This window comes from Mytilus trossulus, chromosome 6 (assembly GCF_036588685.1).
Source record: "Mytilus trossulus isolate FHL-02 chromosome 6, PNRI_Mtr1.1.1.hap1, whole genome shotgun sequence".
NCBI lineage: Eukaryota > Metazoa > Mollusca > Bivalvia > Mytilida > Mytilidae > Mytilus > Mytilus trossulus.
In genome coordinates this window covers 1,922,442-1,943,986 of record NC_086378.1, presented here as the reverse complement: position 1 = coordinate 1,943,986, position 21,545 = coordinate 1,922,442, and the positions used below count along the sequence as shown (strand labels likewise).

Sequence of the window (21,545 nt, the reverse complement as noted above, 5' to 3'; positions counted from 1 at the left end):
TGAACCTCTGTTACCATTACTGTAGAAGTATGAAGATCGTTACTGTTAGTATTGTGTAGACTGTTGATGTTAGTTATTAAACTCAGTTCCACAGACTGGTGAGTTTATGTATACTTGAAATAGCATTATATATAGTGTTCATGTAAGACAGTGAAGAACATTTGATATAATATAGAGTTATCTACCGTTGATATATATGCTATGGTTATTTGTAGAATATGGATTTACATATATCTATTTAGTTAATTGAAATAGTGTTATATGATCTTGACATTATAGTAGTATGTTTAATTGTCAAAGCTGATGATTTTATATGAACGACGAGTGAATATTTGCAAGTGTTAATTATCATCAGGCATGTCATGTCACCTTGCGTATTGATATTGTATAAGAACTATAAACATTCAATGTTCTGATCTTATGTTGGACTGCAGTAATGTTATAATAACTGTAACACAGAATGATTTAGTACTGTTATATTAATGTGATTAATATGTATCTTGTTATATTATGTAGGGTTTGTAATAATTAAATGATTACATCATTATTGAATAAAGAACCCTAGACTAAGATGAAATGGACTTGTAATTATTTGACCGTCCAGAAATCACCTTTTACACTACTACCTGTCGATACATTTATTTTTGGCATTGCACAAGTCATGTCTTCTTTGACTATTAATGACGTTAAAATACTAAATCCCTGTGATGTGTTTTAGTCGATTTTAGTCTCTGATGCATGATTTTTTACTATTAATTGGTTTTGGCTTTTAACTAGCTGTCAGTAACTGCGAGTACTCTCAAATCGTATTTTCTTGTTAATTCGACCTGTTGATACTGTTTATAATGCTTTTTTGTCATTTTTTATTTATATGGATCTTGTCTGTATACCAGCTTTGATTATATCTTCAATTTTTCACTTATTCTTACAACATTTGTATAAACTTCAAGATTATAAAAAAACGGTTTTTTTCTTAAGTGAACATTGATTGGTTAAATATTTCTCAGTGTGTTTAAATTTGTTTGCTTGCCTTTTGGTCATGAATGTTTGTCTCTAATATTTAATTAACTGTGCATTTGTATTCAGATATCGCAGATCAAATTTATTCGTTCATTGTGTAATCATACGTTTTTTGATTGAGTTAAGTCTGCCAATTGATATTGTATCGTATGTTTTTTCTATGTTGTGATGTTATGCTATTGTTTCAGAAAAAGGGAGAAGGTTTGGGCCCATTAAAACGTTTAATCCCGCTGCAAATGTTTGCACCTGTCCTAAGTCAGGAATCTGATGTACAGTAGTTGTCGTTTGTTTATGTAATATAAACGTGTTTCTCGTTTCTCGTTTTGTTTATATTGATTAGACCGTTGGTTTTCCCGTTTGAATGGTTTTACACTAGTAATTTTGGGGCCTTTTATAGCTTGTTGTTCGGTGTGAGCCAATGCTCCGTGTTGAAGGCCGTACTTTAACCTATAATGGTTTAATTTTTAAATTGTTATTTGGATGGAGAATTGTCTCATTGGCACTCACACCACATCTTCCTATATCTATAACTTGAAAACTATAAGTGAAAGATACATGCATTCTTCAGAAATGATTATAGGACAATAAAATAAATCACATGAAATATAGGGGGATGCCCTGGGGGTCATCCCCACCCCCTTCAATTTGAGAATGTGCTATTATCTTGTAAATGGTCCAGATCCCCACCCCTAAACCATATATATTCTTGTAGGGGACAATAAAACAAATCAAATGAAATAAAAGGGAAGTCCCTAGGGGGTCACCCCACCCCCTCTTGTTGGAAAACTTGTCAACGGTCCAGATCCCCACCCCTAAACCATATATATTATTGTAGGGGACAATAAAACAAATCAAATGAAATAAAAGGGAAGTCCCTAGGGGGTCACCCCAACCCCTCTTGTATGAAAACTTGAAAACGGTCAAGATCCCCACCCCTAAACCATATATATTCTTGTATGGGACAATAAAACAAATCACATGAAATTAGATGGAAGTTCCTGAGGGTCACCCCCACACCGTTCAATTTGAGAATGTACTATTATCTTGTAAACGGTCCAGATCCCCACCCCTAAACCATATATTTTCTTGTAGGGGACAATAAAAATAAAAAAAAAGAAATGTAGGTAAAGTCCCTGGGGGTCACCACCACCCCCTCCTGTTTGAAAACTTGTAAATGGTGGAGATCCCTACTTGTAAGCCATATATATTCTTGTATGGGACAAAAAATCAAATCAAATGAACATGGGACCATATGAATGGAGAGTTATCGGAGCTTTGTTTGGGAGACTTCGTAACAGCATCCTGTTACAATTACTTCTTGTTCTAAATTCATTTTAAGCCAGAATAAATCCCGGAAAAACGTTGATGACGTCACGCTAAACTGATAGGCAAAACAGTTCCAGCCAATTAGAAAACGCGTTACATCCAAAATTTAATTATTTAATGTAAAACATAGATAAAGCGGTATGAATGTCAATGAAACAGCTATATGGACGAGAGACAAAATGAGGTATGTTGATGTTGCAAAAAATAATCAGTCTTAACTTTTTTTTAGTGTACTGACGTTATTTATAATCTTAACTACGTGTTGTATTGTTCTTTGTTCAATCATTAATATTACTTTTACTGTTTGTATATATAAAAAAGAAGATGTGGTATGATTGCCAATGAGACAACTATCCACAAAAGACCAAAATGACATATACATATGGTCTGTTTTATGTGATATCCGTTTGACGTGGCTCGGTACTTATACATCCCGTCAATAAGTTTATATTATCTTTCATTTTTGCTCGTGTGTTTTGTATATGTGACTTTTTGTGTTTCCTTGTTTCTTATAATGTGATTCTGTACTTTTAAAAATCCTGGCATTATTTTATTGTTCTTTTTTATGTCATCTATTATAAATTTGATAATACTTTGAACGACAAGCGGCAAAATTATTTCATTCGCGTAGTAGTATTAACCATATATGGATTTTTTTCCAAATTTTAAAGAACTGCTGGATAATTTTTAATCTCGGTTTGTTTTTGTTATTAATTCTAACATACCTTTTGATTTTTATAACACTGGCTGCATAACACTATTCTCCATGTGAAATTATAATTGTTTGAATAGTCATTGAAGGACAAATTTTCTTTTTTGTGACGTTTGCATTTTCTGACGCCTTCCACGCGATACAAAGAATGAGGGTTTGTTTTAATTTGATATATGCTTTTTGCGATTTTGTATATGTGTGTTTGTCTTGACATTGTAACACAGTGCTGTAACCATATGTTCACGCATCGTTGTAAAAGTAACGGAATTTGATGCGACTGTCATAAACGTGAGAGGTTTAGCGCTACAAAACTAGGTTCAATCCACCATTTTCTACATTTAGTAAGTAAGTAAATTTTTATTTTGAGTCGGCAGATATATACATAATAACAGAAAAAAAACAGGAGTTTGGTGAGATTTGAAAATGCCTGTACCAAGTCAGGAATATGACAGTAGTTTTCAATTCGTTTGATGTGTTTTATCCTTTAACTTTGCCATTTGATAAGGGGACTTTCCGTTTTGAATTTTCCTCAGAGTTCAGTATTTTTGTGATTTTACTTTTAGTGCAATAAAGATGATTTAATTGTAGATGAAAAAATGTCTTAAACATACTAAATAACGAAATATGTATGCTCGTTTTGCCAATAAATTGTTTATTTATGTTGTGGTTGTTGAATGTTGATGTCATGGTATACAATTGATATTTTAAAAAAAATACAAAGATCCGAAAATTGACAGCTTCACCAGAAAAAAAACAATTTTTATTTATGAGTGGCACAAAATGCTGTTGTTAAAACCAATGAATTATATACTAGATTTTTTTATCTATACATTGAAACATTGAAAAAAATGTTAAAACATAGGTTTATGTGTCTTACCCGTACGATGCAGAATAAGTTTGATTCGTTGTTGAATGCCGTACATGTATCTTTAGTTGCTGTATACAGATGTCACTTTGACTAAGGTTGTACATAAACTTAAATCTGTTATCAAGACGTAATGAGTAAACGGAAGTAACGACACTTACTACAGAACAATTTTAAAACACGGGATCAATAAAAAAGCAAATAATTTGAAAAAAGTTGTAGTTTAAAAGATGGACAAAAGATACCAAAGGGACAGTCAAACTCATAAATCTAAAACAATCTGACAACGCCATGGCTAAAAATGAAAAAAAACAACAGAAAAACAATAGTACACATGACATAACATTGAAAACTAAAGAATAAACAACACGAACCCCACCAACATAAGGGGTGATCAGAGGTGCTCCGGAAGGGTAAGCAGATCCTGCTCCACATGTGGCACCCGTCGTGTTGCTTTAGTGATTACAAATCCGGTAAATAGTATAATTCGGTAGATCACATTCATGAAAGGGAAGGGGATTGTAGTTAAGACGTGAGGACCATATCCGATATCATTTGTGAAACGGTTATTCCATAACGGTCAACCAACTCGTGATGGCGTCCGTAAAATTTACGAAGGGATGATGTCAACTTCACCATTTGGAACTCTTGGTTTAACATATGTTTAATATGTATAACATACAATAATTACACACGCGTCTAACATTTGTAAGACACATATGGAGAACACATACCAGCATTGAATAATGGGGGAAAAACTCAATAAAACAAAAATCCTATAATAGTCTACATAAGACTCATCAGTGAAGCTCAAATCATAATATTTATAAAGCCAAACAAGTACAAAGTTGAAGACAAATAAGGATCCAAAATTCCCAAAAGTTGTGCCAAAAGTAAGGCCTTTCTCTTTAGACCAGTGGAAAATCTTGCTACAAAATATTACCTCCCTGTAAATATTCAAAACTTGGACTTCTCTTTGTTTGCCCCATTTTAGCAAGGACGCTATCAATTATGGATTCACGAAAACCGTTCTGGTAAATAGTAAAATAAAAAACTTCCACTCATATTTTCATTCATCTTCTTAAGTAGCAAACGATAGTAAAGCATATGGAATTTACTGATCCCATATATATTGTATTAGGTCACAAACACAACATGAAACTAAAAAAATATATATTGCAGACTTTGCGTGAAATAAAAATTAAAAACAAAAGCGAGGAGAAACATATTTATGACAAAAAGAGACAAATACACCACAGCACAGCCAACTTAATCAACTGTAATTAACTTTCCAGGAGGGATTTGAATCTTTGTGTCAGAATAAGGATGTTCTTAGGGTTTTCTTTATTTGCAATTTGTGGGATGTTTGTAAACATTTTAAGTCAGTTGCATGCATACAAACACGTCTCAATCGCAAAGTTCACAGCGAATTTCAATACGATAGAAAGAATTTCTGAGAGTGACTCTGCTAAGATAAAAATCCAGGAAGCATTGACCTAAGCTTTAGTTTCCATGATTTGGAGTATCTTAAAAACTTAACAAAATATATCATTAGAAAAAAATAATCTTTTAATTTGAAAATTAAATAAGCCATTTTCAGAAAACGAAACTATAAAACTACAGTAGAAAGAGAAAAGACTAGATTATATCTATTTAAAATAGATTTTGATAAAACTGAAAAGTAACTTTAAGCGTTGCTTTATTTTAGTCTAAAATGCAACATTCTCCTCTTTTCCTATGCGAACTGAGGCGGCTTCCACATATAACTTTCCGTCTGTCTCAGACAGAACAGCATTGTTTAATATTAATTTTTGTAACTGTTTTCCTTGTATATACATATCTATATTTTTGAATATATCTATGTTTATATTTATCTCTAAATATTTATATTTTCGTAATACGGATCAGCAAATTCTTGGTCAAACACATCCTCTGGCGTTAACCCCTCGTCATCATATATCTCCTTATTTGCGTTGTTTTTAATCAAGAGTTCAGTAATATCTGTATGTCCACCAAAAGAAGCATAATGCAAAGGCGACCATCCAACTGTTCTTTCACACTGATTGATATTAGCATTGTTTTTTATCAATAGTTCAACAACATCATAATGCCCCATTTTGCATGCCATAAGTAATGGAGATAGCCCAGTCACATCGCATTGTGAAACTCTAATATTTTTCATAAGTAGAATTTGCACAATGTCTGCATATCCTCCTTTACATGCCATCAGAAAAGGGGATTGTCCATACATATTACAATGAGAAATGTCTGCGTTGTTTTGTATTAATAGTTCAACTATATCAGTGTGCCCATTTTCACATGCCATAAGGAAAGGGGATCTATCTTCGTCGTCATTCTGGCAGACACCAATTTTATTCTCCAAAAGAATTTCCACGATCTGTATACGCCCTTCCTTGCAAGCTATAAAAAACGGCGATTGTTTAAAATTATTAGAATGTAAAATATCAGCATTGAGCTCTAGTAAGAGTTTCACTATTCGTGTGTGTCCGCCTTTGCAAGCCATATAAAATGGAGATATACCATCTTTGTCATATTGATAGACTTCAGCTTTGTTCTCTAACAACAGTTGTGCTACATGAAAATTTCCTCGTTCACATGCTATATACAAAGGCGACCGCCCGTTTAAATCACACTGGTTGACATTAGCATTATACTTAATTAGGGTTTCTACAATAATTTCTCTGGTATCTGTTGGCCATCTTTTCCATACGCATCCTTCTTTACAGGCAACATATAAAGGCGATTCCCCATTTAGGTTGCACTCCAACACATCAGCATTGTATTCTAACAAAATCTTGACTATTTCAGTTTGTCGTCTTTCACAAGCAATATACAACGGTGATTGGTTTTTAGACTTAAAACATTGTAAGGGATCTGCTCCGTTTTCAAGTAAAAGTTTTACTATTTCCGCATCACCTTCTCTACAAGCAAGATACAACGGTGAAACTCCATAGCTATTATATTGAGAAACGTTAGCTTTTTTCTCAATTAAGAGTTTAACTATGTCTCTGTGTTTTCCGACACATGCAACATGTAATGGAGATTTTCCATCGTTATCATACTGAAAGACGTCTGCATTGTTCTCTAATAAAAGTTTTACTATATTCGTATAACCTTGTTCACAGGCAGCATTCAACGGTGAATTCACATACGTCTTTGAAAAGGGCGACGAATTGGAGACCATTTCTTTATTACACTTGTTTACATCAATATTTGCATTCATTAAATTAAAGTTTAACTATAGCTTCGTGTCCTCTTACACAGGCAGCATATAATGATGACTCTTTACAACATCGGTCATATTCAGACACATTATCATTGTTAGAAAGTAAATGTTCAACGACTTTCGTATGGCCGCCTTTACAAGCAATGTAAAGAGCGGACTGACCATTTTTGTCAAGTTGAAAGACATCGGCGTTGTTCTCAAGTAGCAGGGTCACTATATCTGTATGTCCTCCTTCCGCAGCAACATAAAGTGGTGACTGTTTATACTTGTTGCATTCCAAGATATCAGCATTTTCTTTCAGGAGTAATGTAAGAATATCAATGTGGCCCCCTTTACATGCAAAAAAGCATGGTGTCTGCCTTGCCCAGCAATATTGAGATACTTTGGCTTTGGATTCAAGCAATAATTCTACTATACTTGTATGTCCATTTCGACAAGCTACATGTAGTGCCGACTGTGCTTGAGTGTCACGTTTAGCGACATCAACATTCGTTGGCAGTAAGAGTTTCACTGATTCTGTATGCCCTCCTTCACATGCAATAAATAGAGGTGACTGATGGTGTTTGTCACACTGAGACACATCAGCATTTTTTTCCAATAGCATTTTTACTATTACCGAGTGACCTGCTTTACAAGCATGATACAATGATGACTTTCCAAATTTGTCACATTGGTGCAAATCAGAATTGTTCTTTAGTAACAATTTAACAATACCTGTATGCCCTGCAATACAAGCGACATGCAAAGGCGAAAGTCTAAACTTCCCACAATGAGAGACATCAGCACCACTCTGCAGTAAGATTTTCACAATAGGTGTATGTCCTTTTTCACAAGCAACATACAAAGGTGTCTGCCTTGACCAACCTCTTTGGGAAACGTTAGCCTTGGTTTGGAGTAGAAGTTTCACTATATCTGTATGCCCTTGTTGAACTGCCAAATACAGTGGTGATTGTCCATGTCTGTCACATTTGGAGATATCAATTTGTTTCTCAAGAAAAAGTTTAACAATGTCTACATAACCACTTTTGCAAGCAACAGACAATGGGGATTGTCCGCGGTTATTACACTGCGATATATTACAGTTATTCTCCAATAACAATTTTACTATAGCTGTAAATCCTTTTTTACAAGCCATATACAATACTGATCTTTTATTAACGTCACAATGCAAAATATCCGCATTGTTTTCTACTAACATTCTTACAGTGTCTACATGTCCTAGTTCACAAGCCACGAGTAATCCTGACATACCAGACAACTTTTCACGCTGAGACATGTCAGCCTTTTTTGCTAGTAACAGTTTCACAATATCTGAATGCCCTCCTTTACACGCCATATAAAATGGAGACTGTTTAAAATCATCCGTCTGCGATACCGCAGCATTGTTATCAAGCAATAACTTAACTATATCTGTGTACCCTCTTTCTGAAGCCAAATAAAGTGGTGACATTCCGAATGATCCACGTTTAGATACATCAACATTTCTTTCCAAAAGTAATTTCACTACGTCAGTATGACCTCCCTCGCATGCGATATATAAAGTTGACCTTCCCTTACTGTCTACTTCGTTGACATCACAGTTTATATCAATAAGATAGAGAACCATGTCTACATATCCTTCTGTGACAGCTTCCATTAACGGTGTGGGTGTGGACACCGAGGAATACCCATAGAACATACGTCTATTGCGTCTGTCAAATGCCAACAGTAAACGTGTAACTTCAAGGTTACGTTTGAAAAACGAAAGAAGCTGCAATCTAAATGAACTAAACCGTAACTGTTTATTATGAAATATACTTTTCAAATCATTATTTTTCAAATCTAAGATCAGTCTGACAAAGTACTCGTGTATCATGTCTTTTGAGAGAACTATTAAGTTTTCGTCACAACTTGTTCTGTCCTTGAACGATTCGAAAATGTAATGATCCCGTATGAATTCACTGGGCGCAAATTTAATAAAGCATTCTTGTAAATGTTGTCCACAAATAACAGCTGCAATTTCATATATTTTGTCATGAATAAGTGTATACCTATCTACCCGCCTTTTTAAATAGGTTCCTTCTAGGTTTGCAAGGCATTCTCGTAACGCAGTTCGGGACATTTCTTTTTTTACATCAATGTCAAATTCTGCACACACGGACTTAAGCTTTATTGTATCCTGAGATGAAGTTTTAAGCTTCAGCAAATCTAAACTAAAACCATCTTCAAATAATACACAAAGAACAATAGCACAAAACGGAATTTTGTTGTGAAATCTTATAATGTGCATTAATTCATCTTTTATAGTATTTACTGGGGCTGTGAACAGCTTCGTTAGGTCAGCTAAGGATTTTCCCTTGGATAATTTACAAAGCAGTGGAAAGAAATCAAAATTTTCCAAATATGTTTCGATATGGTTGCTCATATCGTTTGAAATGTACTGATTTATCATTAGCTTTCTTTCTTCGAGTAAGAGACAAAGCTCTTGTGATACGATATTGCATTCATTACTTGCGAAATAATTAAGTTGCTGGAATTGTAAATCTTTGAATACATGTAGTCTACAAGAAATAAGTAGTTTTGCCGGATTCCCTGGTATAATATTATGCATTAACATAGAAATTCGTTTATCATTTTCGCCAGCTTTGAATATTTTTTCTATTTTTTCCAAATGATCTTTCCACGTGTATACTGTTTGTATATTAACTGTCTCCTTGCCACAAATATCATCAATAACAAAAACTTGTTTCTTTCTTAAATCACGATAGTGTATTATATCTGAAGGTCCTGTGACTAACGAAATTATTTCATACCCTTCTTGTTTAAACAAATTTAATGCAACATGGTGAATAATTGACGATTTTCCAGTCCCTGAACTCCCAGTGACAACAACACAATTCTGTAACTGAATAGATGCTGCAACATGTTTTGCTGCCCTTGTGACAATAAATTCGCTGTCATCTTTTATCCATTCATTTATATACTGGTCATTTTGAGCTTGAAATAAGAAAGACAAATAGAACATCAACATTAACATAAAATACAACTTAAACAATTAAGAAATCAATATATAATTAAAAACCAATTGTTCAAAGAACCATTGATGGTCTTTCCACCAGTAACGATTTTTTTATATCAACATATTAAAATTTGGGTTCAAATGTCAGTTGTAGTGTCAAATGGCAGCTTGTTGAACGCTGATTCCAACAAATTATGGTTTCTATGGAAAAAAAATATGGATTAGGGAGATTATTGTTTACTTCCGGTTCAAATGATGTTATTTCCAGTGTAGTTTAATAGTTTAATTGACACTGATTCCAAAAATATATGGTTCTACATACTTTTACCTTAATTTAGAACAAAAAATAGCTACTTCCGGTAAACAAAAGGTCACTTCCGGTTGGCTTTTACAAGTTCACATTGCTTGCTACCTATTGCAAAAAGTCCCATGTCTTTATCATGTATACATACGAGGGAAAAGCAAAGGTCAAAATCTAGAACGTTAATTTTGTCTATGACCTTGAGCTCAATTTCAAGGTCAACAACCAAGGACCTAAAATCAAAAGACCCCAGGCCTCTACTTAATATTGTTAATGAGTTATATTACCATACAACTTATATAAGATATAAAAGGGGGGAAAAGTCACATCAAATGTTTACGTACCCTTTTAACTAAAATTTATGTGTTACGCCATGTCGCAACACACATTGTGTGAAAATATTTTGTCGATGTCTTGTATGATTTCTGAAAATAAGAGATAACAAGCCAAAATCATATTTTTGAACATGACCTTGACCTTTGACCTTGACCTCATTTTCATTTTTTTGGACCAAGGACCTCAAATCAAAAGATCCTAGGCCTCTACCACTTATGGTTTTCCAATAACAAATTTACAAGTTTACAACTTGGAATTTTGGGTCCTCAATGCTCTTCAACTTTGTATTTGTTTGGCTTTTTAACTATTTTGATCTGAGCGTCACTGATGAGTCTTATGAAGACGAAACGCGCGTCTGGCGTATTAAATTATAATCCTGGTACTTTTGATAACTATTTACACCACTGGGTCGATGCCACTGCTGGTGGACGTTTCGTCCCCGATGGTATCACCAGCCCAGTAGTCAGCACTTCGGTGTTGACATGAATATCAATTATATGGTCATTTTATAAATTTGCTGTTTACAAAACTTTGAATTTTTCGAAAAACTAAGGATTTTCTTACCCCAGGAGTAGATTACCTTAGCCGTATTTGGCACAACTTTTTTGAATTTTGGGTCCTCAATGCTCTTCAACTTTGTATTTGTTTGGCTTTTTAACTATTTTGATCTGAGCGTCACTGATGAGTCTTATGAAGACGAAACGCGCGTCTGGCGTATTAAATTATAATCCTGGTACTTTTGATAACTATTTACACCACTGGGTCGATGCCACTGCTGGTGGACGTTTCGTCCCCGATGGTATCACCAGCCCAGTAGTCAGCACTTCGGTGTTGACATGAATATCAATTATATGGTCATTTTATAAATTTGCTGTTTACAAAACTTTGAATTTTTCGAAAAACTAAGGATTTTCTTACCCCAGGAGTAGATTACCTTAGCCGTATTTGGCACAACTTTTTTGAATTTTGGGTCCTCAATGCTCTTCAACTTTGTATTTGTTTGGCTTTTTAACTATTTTGATCTGAGCGTCACTGATGAGTCTTATGAAGACGAAACGCGCGTCTGGCGTATTAAATTATAATCCTGGTACTTTTGATAACTATTTACACCACTGGGTCGATGCCACTGCTGGTGGACGTTTCGTCCCCGATGGTATCACCAGCCCAGTAGTCAGCACTTCGGTGTTGACATGAATATCAATTATATGGTCATTTTATAAATTTGCTGTTTACAAAACTTTGAATTTTTCGAAAAACTAAGGATTTTCTTACCCCAGGAGTAGATTACCTTAGCCGTATTTGGCACAACTTTTTTGAATTTTGGGTCCTCAATGCTCTTCAACTTTGTATTTGTTTGGCTTTTTAACTATTTTGATCTGAGCGTCACTGATGAGTCTTATGAAGACGAAACGCGCGTCTGGTGTATTAAATTATAATCCTGGTACTTTTGATAACTATTTACACCACTGGGTCGATGCCACTGCTGGTGGACGTTTCGTCCCCGAGGGTATCACCAGCCCAGTAGTCAGCACTTCGGTGTTGACATGAATATCAATTATATGGTCATTTTATAAATTTGCTGTTTACAAAACTTTGAATTTTTCGAAAAACTAAGGATTTTCTTACCCCAGGAGTAGATTACCTTAGCCGTATTTGGCACAACTTTTTGGAATTTTGGGTCCTCAATGCTCTTCAACTTTGTATTTGTTTGGCTTTTTAACTATTTTGATCTGAGCGTCACTGATGAGTCTTATGAAGACGAAACGCGCGTCTGGCGTATTAAATTATAATCCTGGTACTTTTGATAACTATTTACACCACTGGGTCGATGCCACTGCTGGTGGACGTTTCGTCCCCGATGGTATCACCAGCCCAGTAGTCAGCACTTCGGTGTTGACATGAATATCAATTATATGGTCATTTTATAAATTTGCTGTTTACAAAACTTTGAATTTTTCGAAAAACTAAGGATTTTCTTACCCCAGGAGTAGATTACCTTAGCCGTATTTGGCACAACTTTTTTGAATTTTGGGTCCTCAATGCTCTTCAACTTTGTATTTGTTTGGCTTTTTAACTATTTTGATCTGAGCGTCACTGATGAGTCTTATGAAGACGAAACGCGCGTCTGGTGTATTAAATTATAATCCTGGTACTTTTGATAACTATTTACACCACTGGGTCGATGCCACTGCTGGTGGACGTTTCGTCCCCGAGGGTATCACCAGCCCAGTAGTCAGCACTTCGGTGTTGACATGCATATCAATTATATGGTCATTTTATAAATTTTCTGTTTACAAAACTTAGAATTTTTCGAAAAACTAAGGATTTTCTTACCCCAGGAGTAGATTACCTTAGCCGTATTTGGCACAACTTTTTTGAATTTTGGGTCCTCAATGCTCTTCAACTTTGTATTTGTTTGGCTTTTTAACTATTTTGATCTGAGCGTCACTGATGAGTCTTATGAAGACGAAACGCGCGTCTGGTGTATTAAATTATAATCCTGGTACTTTTGATAACTATTTACACCACTGGGTCGATGCCACTGCTGGTGGACGTTTCGTCCCCGAGGGTATCACCAGCCCAGTAGTCAGCACTTCGGTGTTGACATGCATATCAATTATATGGTCATTTTATAAATTTTCTGTTTACAAAACTTAGAATTTTTCGAAAAACTAAGGATTTTCTTACCCCAGGAGTAGATTACCTTAGCCGTATTTGGCACAACTTTTTGGAATTTTGGGTCCTCAATGCTCTTCAGCTTTGTATTTGTTTGGCTTTTTAACTATTTTGATCTGAGCGTCACTGATGAGTCTTATGAAGACGAAACGCGCGTCTGGTGTATTAAATTATAATCCTGGTACTTTTGATAACTATTTACACCACTGGGTCGATGCCACTGCTGGTGGACGTTTCGTCCCCGAGGGTATTACCAGCCCAGTAGTCAGCACTTCGGTGTTGACATGCATTTCAATTATATGGTCATTTTATAAATTTTCTGTTTACAAAACTTTGAATTTTTCGAAAAACTAAGGATTTTCTTACCCCAGGAGTAGATTACCTTAGCCGTATTTGGCACAACTTTTTGGAATTTTGGGTCCTCAATGCTCTTCAACTTTGTATTTGTTTGGCTTTTTAACTATTTTGATCTGAGCGTCACTGATGAGTCTTATGAAGACGAAACTCGCGTCTGGCGTATAAAATTATAATCCTGATACTTTTGATAACTATTATTTCATTTATTTCAATATAAAAGTGGAAATAACTCTCATATGGAGTCTTCGTAAAGCTTCGGTGAAAATGAAACGTAACATCCTGAGGATATAACGAGCAATTTGGAAAATTAAATTTGTCGCTTTCTTTTACGGTTGCGGAGGAGATCTGATAACAAGAAAAACAGTGTTTGGGGAGATAACTCTTACAAAGAAAAGTGTTCGGTTAAACAGGGTCAGTTTCAAAAGCGTATAGACTGTATGATATCATATACAAAAAAACTAAGCGACATCTTTTGAAACATTTTTACACTGCAAGAAAACAATTAGGCGGAAGAAAAAATAAATAAATTAAAAACCAATTGTTCAAAGAACCATTGATGGTCTTTCCACCAGTAAGGATTTTTTGTATGAAAATATTAAAATTTGGTTTCAAAAGTCAGTTGTAGCGTCAAATGACAGCTTGTTGAACGCTTATTCCAAAAATATATTGTTTCTATGGAAAAAAATATAGACAAGGAAGATAATTGTTTACTTCCGGTTCAAATGATGCTATTTCCGGTATAGTTTGATAGTTTAATTGACACTGATTCCAAAAATATATGGTTCTACATACTTTAACATTAATTTAGAACAAAAAATAGCTACTTCCGGTTAACCAAAGGTCACTTCCGGTTGGCTTTTACAAGTTCACATTGCCTGCAACCTATTGCAAAAAGTCCCATGTCTTTATCATTTATACATATGAGATAAAGGCAAAGGTCAAAATCTAGAACGTGAATTTTGTCTATGACCTTGAGCTCAATTTCAAGGTCATCAACCAAGGACCTAAAATCAAAAGACCCCAGGCCTCTACTTTATATTGTTAACTAGAACACACCCGCGAAATCACGGGCATAAATACAGCTTGTGGACTGTTTTTTGAATTTCATATATAAAAGGTATCAAAAGCTCTCTCCTTTTTTCCAAAGTCCGCTATTTGTTTCCTTTCTTTCTTTTAAATTAAATTATTTTCGTGTGTCTGGCCTCAGACCGCTACAATGCTTCTTTTGGTAAAAGTCAAATCAAATTAACAATTTGCACCGTTTCCAACATGAAATAAATGTAACTGCTTATATATAGACCATTATTAGTCTAATAAAATATGCTTCTAGGGCAATTCATCAGGGTTTTTTTTCTCTTTTGAGTGCCTTATTAACATGCCAATGGTGAGATATGAATCATGAATAAATGACTGGGGCTAATTTGAGGCCGGGGTGGTCGGAGGGGTCCTAATTCCGAAATCCCGGGCTTAAAACCATGAAATCCCAATATGCAGAATTTAAAGAAATTTATATCCCGAAATCCCGAAATCGAAAAACATATTCACGGATCCCGTTAGGATTAATCCCCAAATCCCGATCTTAAAAACACCCGATCTCGACGCATTCTTCTAATCTCTACCTTACTTTTATTTTTGCCAAATCACTATCTCCCCTTTCAACAATAAATTTGTATGCCCTATTTATGGGCATTATGTTTTCTAGTCTGTACATCAATTCGTTCGTTCGTCCGTCCGTGTCTGTCCCGCTTCAGGTTAAAGTTTTTGTTCGAGGTAGTTTTAGATGAAGTTGAGCATGTTTTATTTATTTCAATATATATGCAAGTGGTATGACTCTTTAAATAGTAAATCGAAAAATATATTCACGGATCCCGTTAGGATTAATCCCCAAATCCCGAGCTTAAAAACACCCGATCCCGACGCATTCTTCTAATCTCTACCTTACTTTTATTTTTGCCAAATCACTATCTCCCCTTTCAAAAATAAATTTGTATGCCCCATTTATGGGCATTATGTTTTCTAGTCTGTACATCCGTTCTTTCGTTCGTCTGTCCTTCCGTGTCTGTCCCGCTTCAGGTTAAAGTTTTTGGTCGAGGTAGTTTGAGCATGTTTTATTTATTTCAATATATATGCAAGTGGTATGACCCTTTAAATAGTCACATCTTCAAAGAAAACAGTACTGTAGACAGAATGAGGGCCGACTTTCTATACTAACATACGTACATAGAAAGTCCCGGACAGAATACAGAGAGTCTCTATATATTAAAGTAGTATAATCGTAGTTTAGATGTAGTAAACGCGAAAAAATAATTGTCCCCTCTAAGGAGGTATGATACCAATAGTTGTGATTCTTGCGATCTAACACCATGATATGAAGAACACTCTGAATGGCTAATTTTTTTCCATTTTTGTTATCCATCATACAATTGGTTGTACTTGTGTCAAATGTTTTACTTATTTTGATATACGTACAACTGGTATGACCCCTGAAATAGTAAACATTTCAAAGAAAACAGTAGACAGAATGCAGAGAGTCTCTAAATATTAAAGTAGTATAATCGTAGATTACATGTAGATAAACGCGAAAAATAATTGTCCTCTATAAGGAGGTATAATAGTTGTGGTTCTTGCGATCTAAACACCATGATATGCAGAACGCTATGATTGGTCTATTTATTTTTCATTTTTGTTATCTATCATACGATTGGTTGTATCTGTGAATCTTTCAAACCGGAAATCTTATCTATGACTAAAAGTCAGTCCGAAGACGGAATCATATCCGGACTCCTTTTTCGTCGGTTTTCTCCCAAAATAACTCAATCTGAATAATCATAAGAATGGATGACAAATGCGACTATAATAAAATTGAGAATGCATGTTACCTAAAGAACACGGATGCATGATGATTGATTTATTGTGGAAGGAAGAGAAGCGACACCCCAAATTAGGTCTTCTCGTTTAATAGTATAGATGAGTTATATTACCATACAACTAATATAAGATATAAAAATGGAGAAAAGTCGCGTCAAATGTTTACGTACCCTTTTAACTAAAATTTATGTGTTACGCCATGTCACAACACACATCTTGTGAAAATATTTTGTCTATATCTTATATGATTTCTGAAAATAAGAGATAACAAGCCAAAATCATATTTTTGAACATGACCTTGACCTTTGACCTTGACCTCATTTTATTTTTTTTGGACCAAGGACCTCAAATCAAAAGACCCTAGGCCTCTATCTCTTATGGTTTTCCAGTAACAAATTTATTTCATTTATTTCAATACAAAAGGGGAAATAACTCTCATATGGAGTCTTCGTAAAGCTTCGGTGAAAATTAAATGTAACATCCTGAGGATATAACAAGCAATTTGGAAAAATAAATTTGTCGCTTTCTTTTATGGTTGCGGAGGAGATCTGATAACAAGAAAAACAGTGTTTGGGGAGATAACTCTTACAAAGAAAAGTGTTCGGTTAAACAGGGTCAGTTTCAAAAGCGTATAGACTGTATGATATCATACACCAAAAAAATAAGCGACATCTTTTGAAACATTTTTACACCGCAAGAAAAAAATTAGGCGGAAGAAAAAAATAAATAATTAGAATTCAATAGGTCTTTCCACAAGAAAGGTGGAAAGACCTAATCAGAACAAATTCAATAGATCTTTCCACAAGAAAGGTGGAAAGACCTAATAATCAGAACAAATTCAATAGGTCTTTCCACAAGAAAGGTGGAAAGACCTAATAATCAGAACAAATTCAATAGGTCTTTCCACAAGAAAGGTGGAAAGACCTAATAATCAGAACAAATTCAATAGGTCTTTCCACAAGAAAGGTGGAAAGACCTAATAAACGATGATATATGTATACAGTAGTTATCAAAAGTACCAGGATTATAATTTTATACGCCAGACGCGCGTTTCGTCTACATAAGACTCATCAGTGACGCTCAGATCAAAATAGTTAAAAAGCCAAACAAATACAAAGTTGAAGAGCATTGAGGTTAGGGTTAGGGTTAGGGTTAGGGTTAGGTAAACAATTAATCATGCTGGAAATAAACCGAATAATACAAACTATATACATAATGGAATTATATGCGACTGTCATAAAAGTGAGAGGTTTAGCTAGTTATATCACGTTAAATCCACCTTTTTCTACTTACTGAAAATAGATATACCAAGTGAGGAATATGGAGTTGTTTTCCATTGGTTTGATGTGTTTGAGCTTTAGATTTAGCCATGTGATAAGTCCTTTTCGTGTTAAGTTTTCAGTGGTGTTCGGTATTATTGTTCTTTTTTTTTCATTATACAATTATTATTTAACACTGTCCTTTCCTAGAATTTAGATATCTATATCTTTAACAGGAAGCTTAAAACCAAAGGTTATGATAAAGAGATGAGTTGTCATTTCTTTTTGTTAGTTATCAATTTTAACATGGTGAGGTTCCCTTGTCACCAATTTATAGCGTTTTTTCAACTTGTTCGATATCGTTACAATACTCGATAACCCCGCCACATTATTTATGTATGTGACTGTCCCAAGTCAGGAGCCTGTAATTCAGTGGTTGTTGTTTTTTTATGTGTTACATATTTGTTTTTCGTTCATATTTTTACATAAATAAGGCCGTAAGTTTTCTCGTTTGAATTGTTTTACATTGTCTTATCGGGGCCTTTTATAGCTGACTATGCAGTATGGGCTTTGCTCATTGTTGAAGGCCGTACGGTGACCTATAGTTGTTAATGTTTGTGTCATTTTGGTCTTTTGTGGATAGTTGTCTCATTGGCAATCATACCACATCTTCTTTTTTATAGAGTCTGGTAGTTTTGTTATTTTAGTTTTTTTGAAAACATTAATTCTTTATAATAAATTAATTGTTACTCATTCTGAAAGAAATCTGGACTTAATATGTCATGCCTTGGCTTTAAATTTTAGGTATAAAGTTATCGAAAAAAAAGGATATGAAAAGAAAACTTACATCTTATATTCACTGGAATAGTATCTGCAGCTCGATCTTTAATTTCTGTTGAGAGATCTTGTATCTGTTTGGTAAACTCTGACGACAGTTCATCTATGTGGTCATCTGAAATTAACATTATGAGTTATAATTTTTCAATAAAAAATGGTAATCGGCATTACTCTGATAATGATATGGCGAAGCAACTTCACAAATAACACACGAAGGTCTTGAAGTATATATTCTAGGTAATGACGTTGTTTATCATTTTAATAACGTGTAATTCTTTTGTTTATAAAAAAGGAAATGTGGTATGATTGCCAATGAGACAACTATCCACAAGAGACCAAAATGACTCAGACATTAACAACTATAGATCACGGTACAGCCTTCAACAATGAGCAAAGCCCATACCGCATAGTCAGCTATAAAAGGCTCCAAAATGACAATGTGAAACAATTCAAACGATAAAACTAACGGCCGTATTCGTATAATGATAAATGAACGATAACCAAATATGTAGCCCATAAACAAACGACAACCACTGAATTACAGGCTCCTGACTTGGGACAGGCACATACATAAATAATGTGGCGGGGTTCAACATGTTAGCAATCATCCCCTGACCTGGGACAGTAGTATAACAGTACAACATAATAACGAACTATAAAAATCAGTTGCAAAAGGCTTAACTCATCAGATAGACAAAAATACAATGGACATGGCCGGGTACTTGTACATCCCGACAACAAAAAGACAATACGAACAGATCTGAGAGTACTTGCAATTATATGAAAGCTACTTCAAAGCCACTAACAAGTAATAAAAAATCATGCATCTTAGACTTAACTATCAATCCGTACACATCCAACATCTAGTGGATTTAGTGTGAAGACGTCATAAACAGTCGGGGGAAAACATGAACTTATGCAATGCCAAGTTACAGGTTTTTGTAAGATATTACTTTAACTATTTAGTCTATTTTTGGTAACGCTAGAATTGTTCCTTTTACATCCCGCCATTGTGATAATGTGCTGTGTTATATATTGTGTTCTTGTCTTTTCTTTTTTGATGGTGTACTTTGTCTTTATTCCTTTTTGTTTTATCTTTGTTGTCATATTTTTTTTATGGTGATTATGATGATACTTCAATGTTGACTGCTGTACCCTGTTTTATAATTATAAAACAGCATTTCCATGCAATCATTGTCATGAAAAAAAGTTTGGACGAATATTGTATAATAATTGATGAAAGTTAGAGATCGTATGTTAGTAACGTCACTGTTTTTGATATTTTAGATGTTGTTATGCGGTTTGCATGTTGTATGGATTAATATATCATTAGTCTTGCGTGTGTATGTGATTTTTTTCTTAAAATGTCCTGTGCCAAGTTAGAAACATGGTAGTAGTTATCAAATAACTCGTTTCTATGTGTGTTGTTGTTTGTTTTTGTAGCACTAAAGTGTTTCTTTTGTTCCTTTATTACCTTCTTCGAGATTGGTTGTCGAAATACTGATCTGGTGTAGAATATTTGAGACATAAATCAATGAAGCTTAAGGTAAATATATTAAAACTTCCAAACACAAATAGCTGATAAAAGCAAAAAGAGCCAAAATGAAAGTCAAACAAGGATACTGAATCAGAGCTATGTTGTAATTCATCATAAAACATTAGTAATGCCTTGCATTTGTTTTTTACCTTGAAATTCATATTCCGATATTTTTGTAAAAAGATCTAATGTTGTAATCTTTACTGCATCCTTGAACTTTTCATGATCATCTTTAAGCATTGTTACGTTTGTCTGTATATGATCAGTTTGGTTTTCCAATTTTTTCAATTCTGAACCAATTTCCTTTTTGAATTCTGTTAAATCTTGACGTACAAATGTTAAGATATCTTTGTTTAGATTCATTTGGCTCACTTCGTCACACACGGATTTGTATGTAATTCCACCAAGTCTTACTATTGCCTAAAACAAGAGATTTATTTTTACCGTCAAAATGCAAACACATATTAAAAAGTAAAAGAACAAAAATACCGAACTTCTGAGGAAAAATTTGAATGGAGAATCCCTAAGTTTGTATTTTTTTCTCTCAGTTTTTTGTGGAAATGAAATGAATGGGAATTTTGACAGGAAATAAGAATCAAAGGAATGGCATTTGTTGGAAGGGATTCAATGACGAACTGGAGTGCTCAAACTCTGCAGATTAATCAAAACAGCTGTATTTTTGTCTCTCTATTTCTAACTTCTTGTTTTGCATATATAACAAAAGAAGCATTTCTGGTAGTTATTCAGGCAATGCATGTTTTTGTTGATCGCGAAAGATTGGGTAAAGCATTATTTAGAGCGTGAAAGATCGTTTAACGCATCATGTTGATCTGAAATGATTCGGCAACGCATATTATATCGATTGTCAAAATAATGGTTATGTCTTATACTTGTTTTTCTCATTTTGACAGTTTTTCTTTTTCTTCTTCCAAAATAGTTCCTCATAATTAAATACATCAAATTATCTATTGACCAGTCATATATCATATATATAAGATTTCTTTAATGGTCCCTTATCAGATATTATCATTTTGCATTCTTTGATCACCATTATTTATTCTATCAAATTAAGTTTTCTCAATGTACCAAATGACGTCCCGTGAGTAAGCCCAAATAATGTTTGATTAGTTACTTAACTGGAAAAGTTACTATCAGACTGAATAATCTCATAACCAAGAAATTTATAAAACATATGCATGTAAAATA

At 34.2% G+C, this 21,545-nt stretch overlaps 2 protein-coding genes across 5 annotated transcripts in view; both read right to left on the bottom strand.

The window, feature by feature from the left end:
* Positions 1-5,799: 5,799 nt before the first annotated feature.
* On the bottom strand, positions 5,800-7,128 carry LOC134722259 (ankyrin repeat domain-containing protein 50-like). The gene has a single exon (XM_063585868.1). It carries the CDS (start codon positions 7,126-7,128, stop codon positions 5,800-5,802), a length of 1,329 nt encoding a protein of 442 aa, XP_063441938.1.
* A 36-nt stretch (positions 7,129-7,164) lies between these two features.
* The window catches only part of LOC134720575 (serine/threonine-protein phosphatase 6 regulatory ankyrin repeat subunit B-like), a 34,833-nt gene continuing 20,452 nt past the window's right edge, over positions 7,165-21,545 (bottom strand). For all 4 annotated transcript variants that reach the window (XM_063582902.1, XM_063582905.1, XM_063582904.1 and 1 more), the window contains 3 exons: positions 20,489-20,759; positions 18,813-18,917; positions 7,165-10,146 (listed from right to left, as the gene is read on the bottom strand). In XM_063582902.1, the coding sequence (XP_063438972.1) occupies positions 7,172-10,146; positions 18,813-18,917; positions 20,489-20,759 (3,351 nt within the window). In that variant the 3' untranslated portion in view covers positions 7,165-7,171. The remainder of the gene's footprint in view (positions 10,147-18,812; positions 18,918-20,488; positions 20,760-21,545) is intronic.

Excerpts from the sequence above, each read along its gene's own strand:
- LOC134722259 (XM_063585868.1), bottom strand. The coding sequence starts at position 7,128 with ATGGTCTCCAATTCGTCGCCCTTTTCAAAGACGTATGTGAATTCACCG.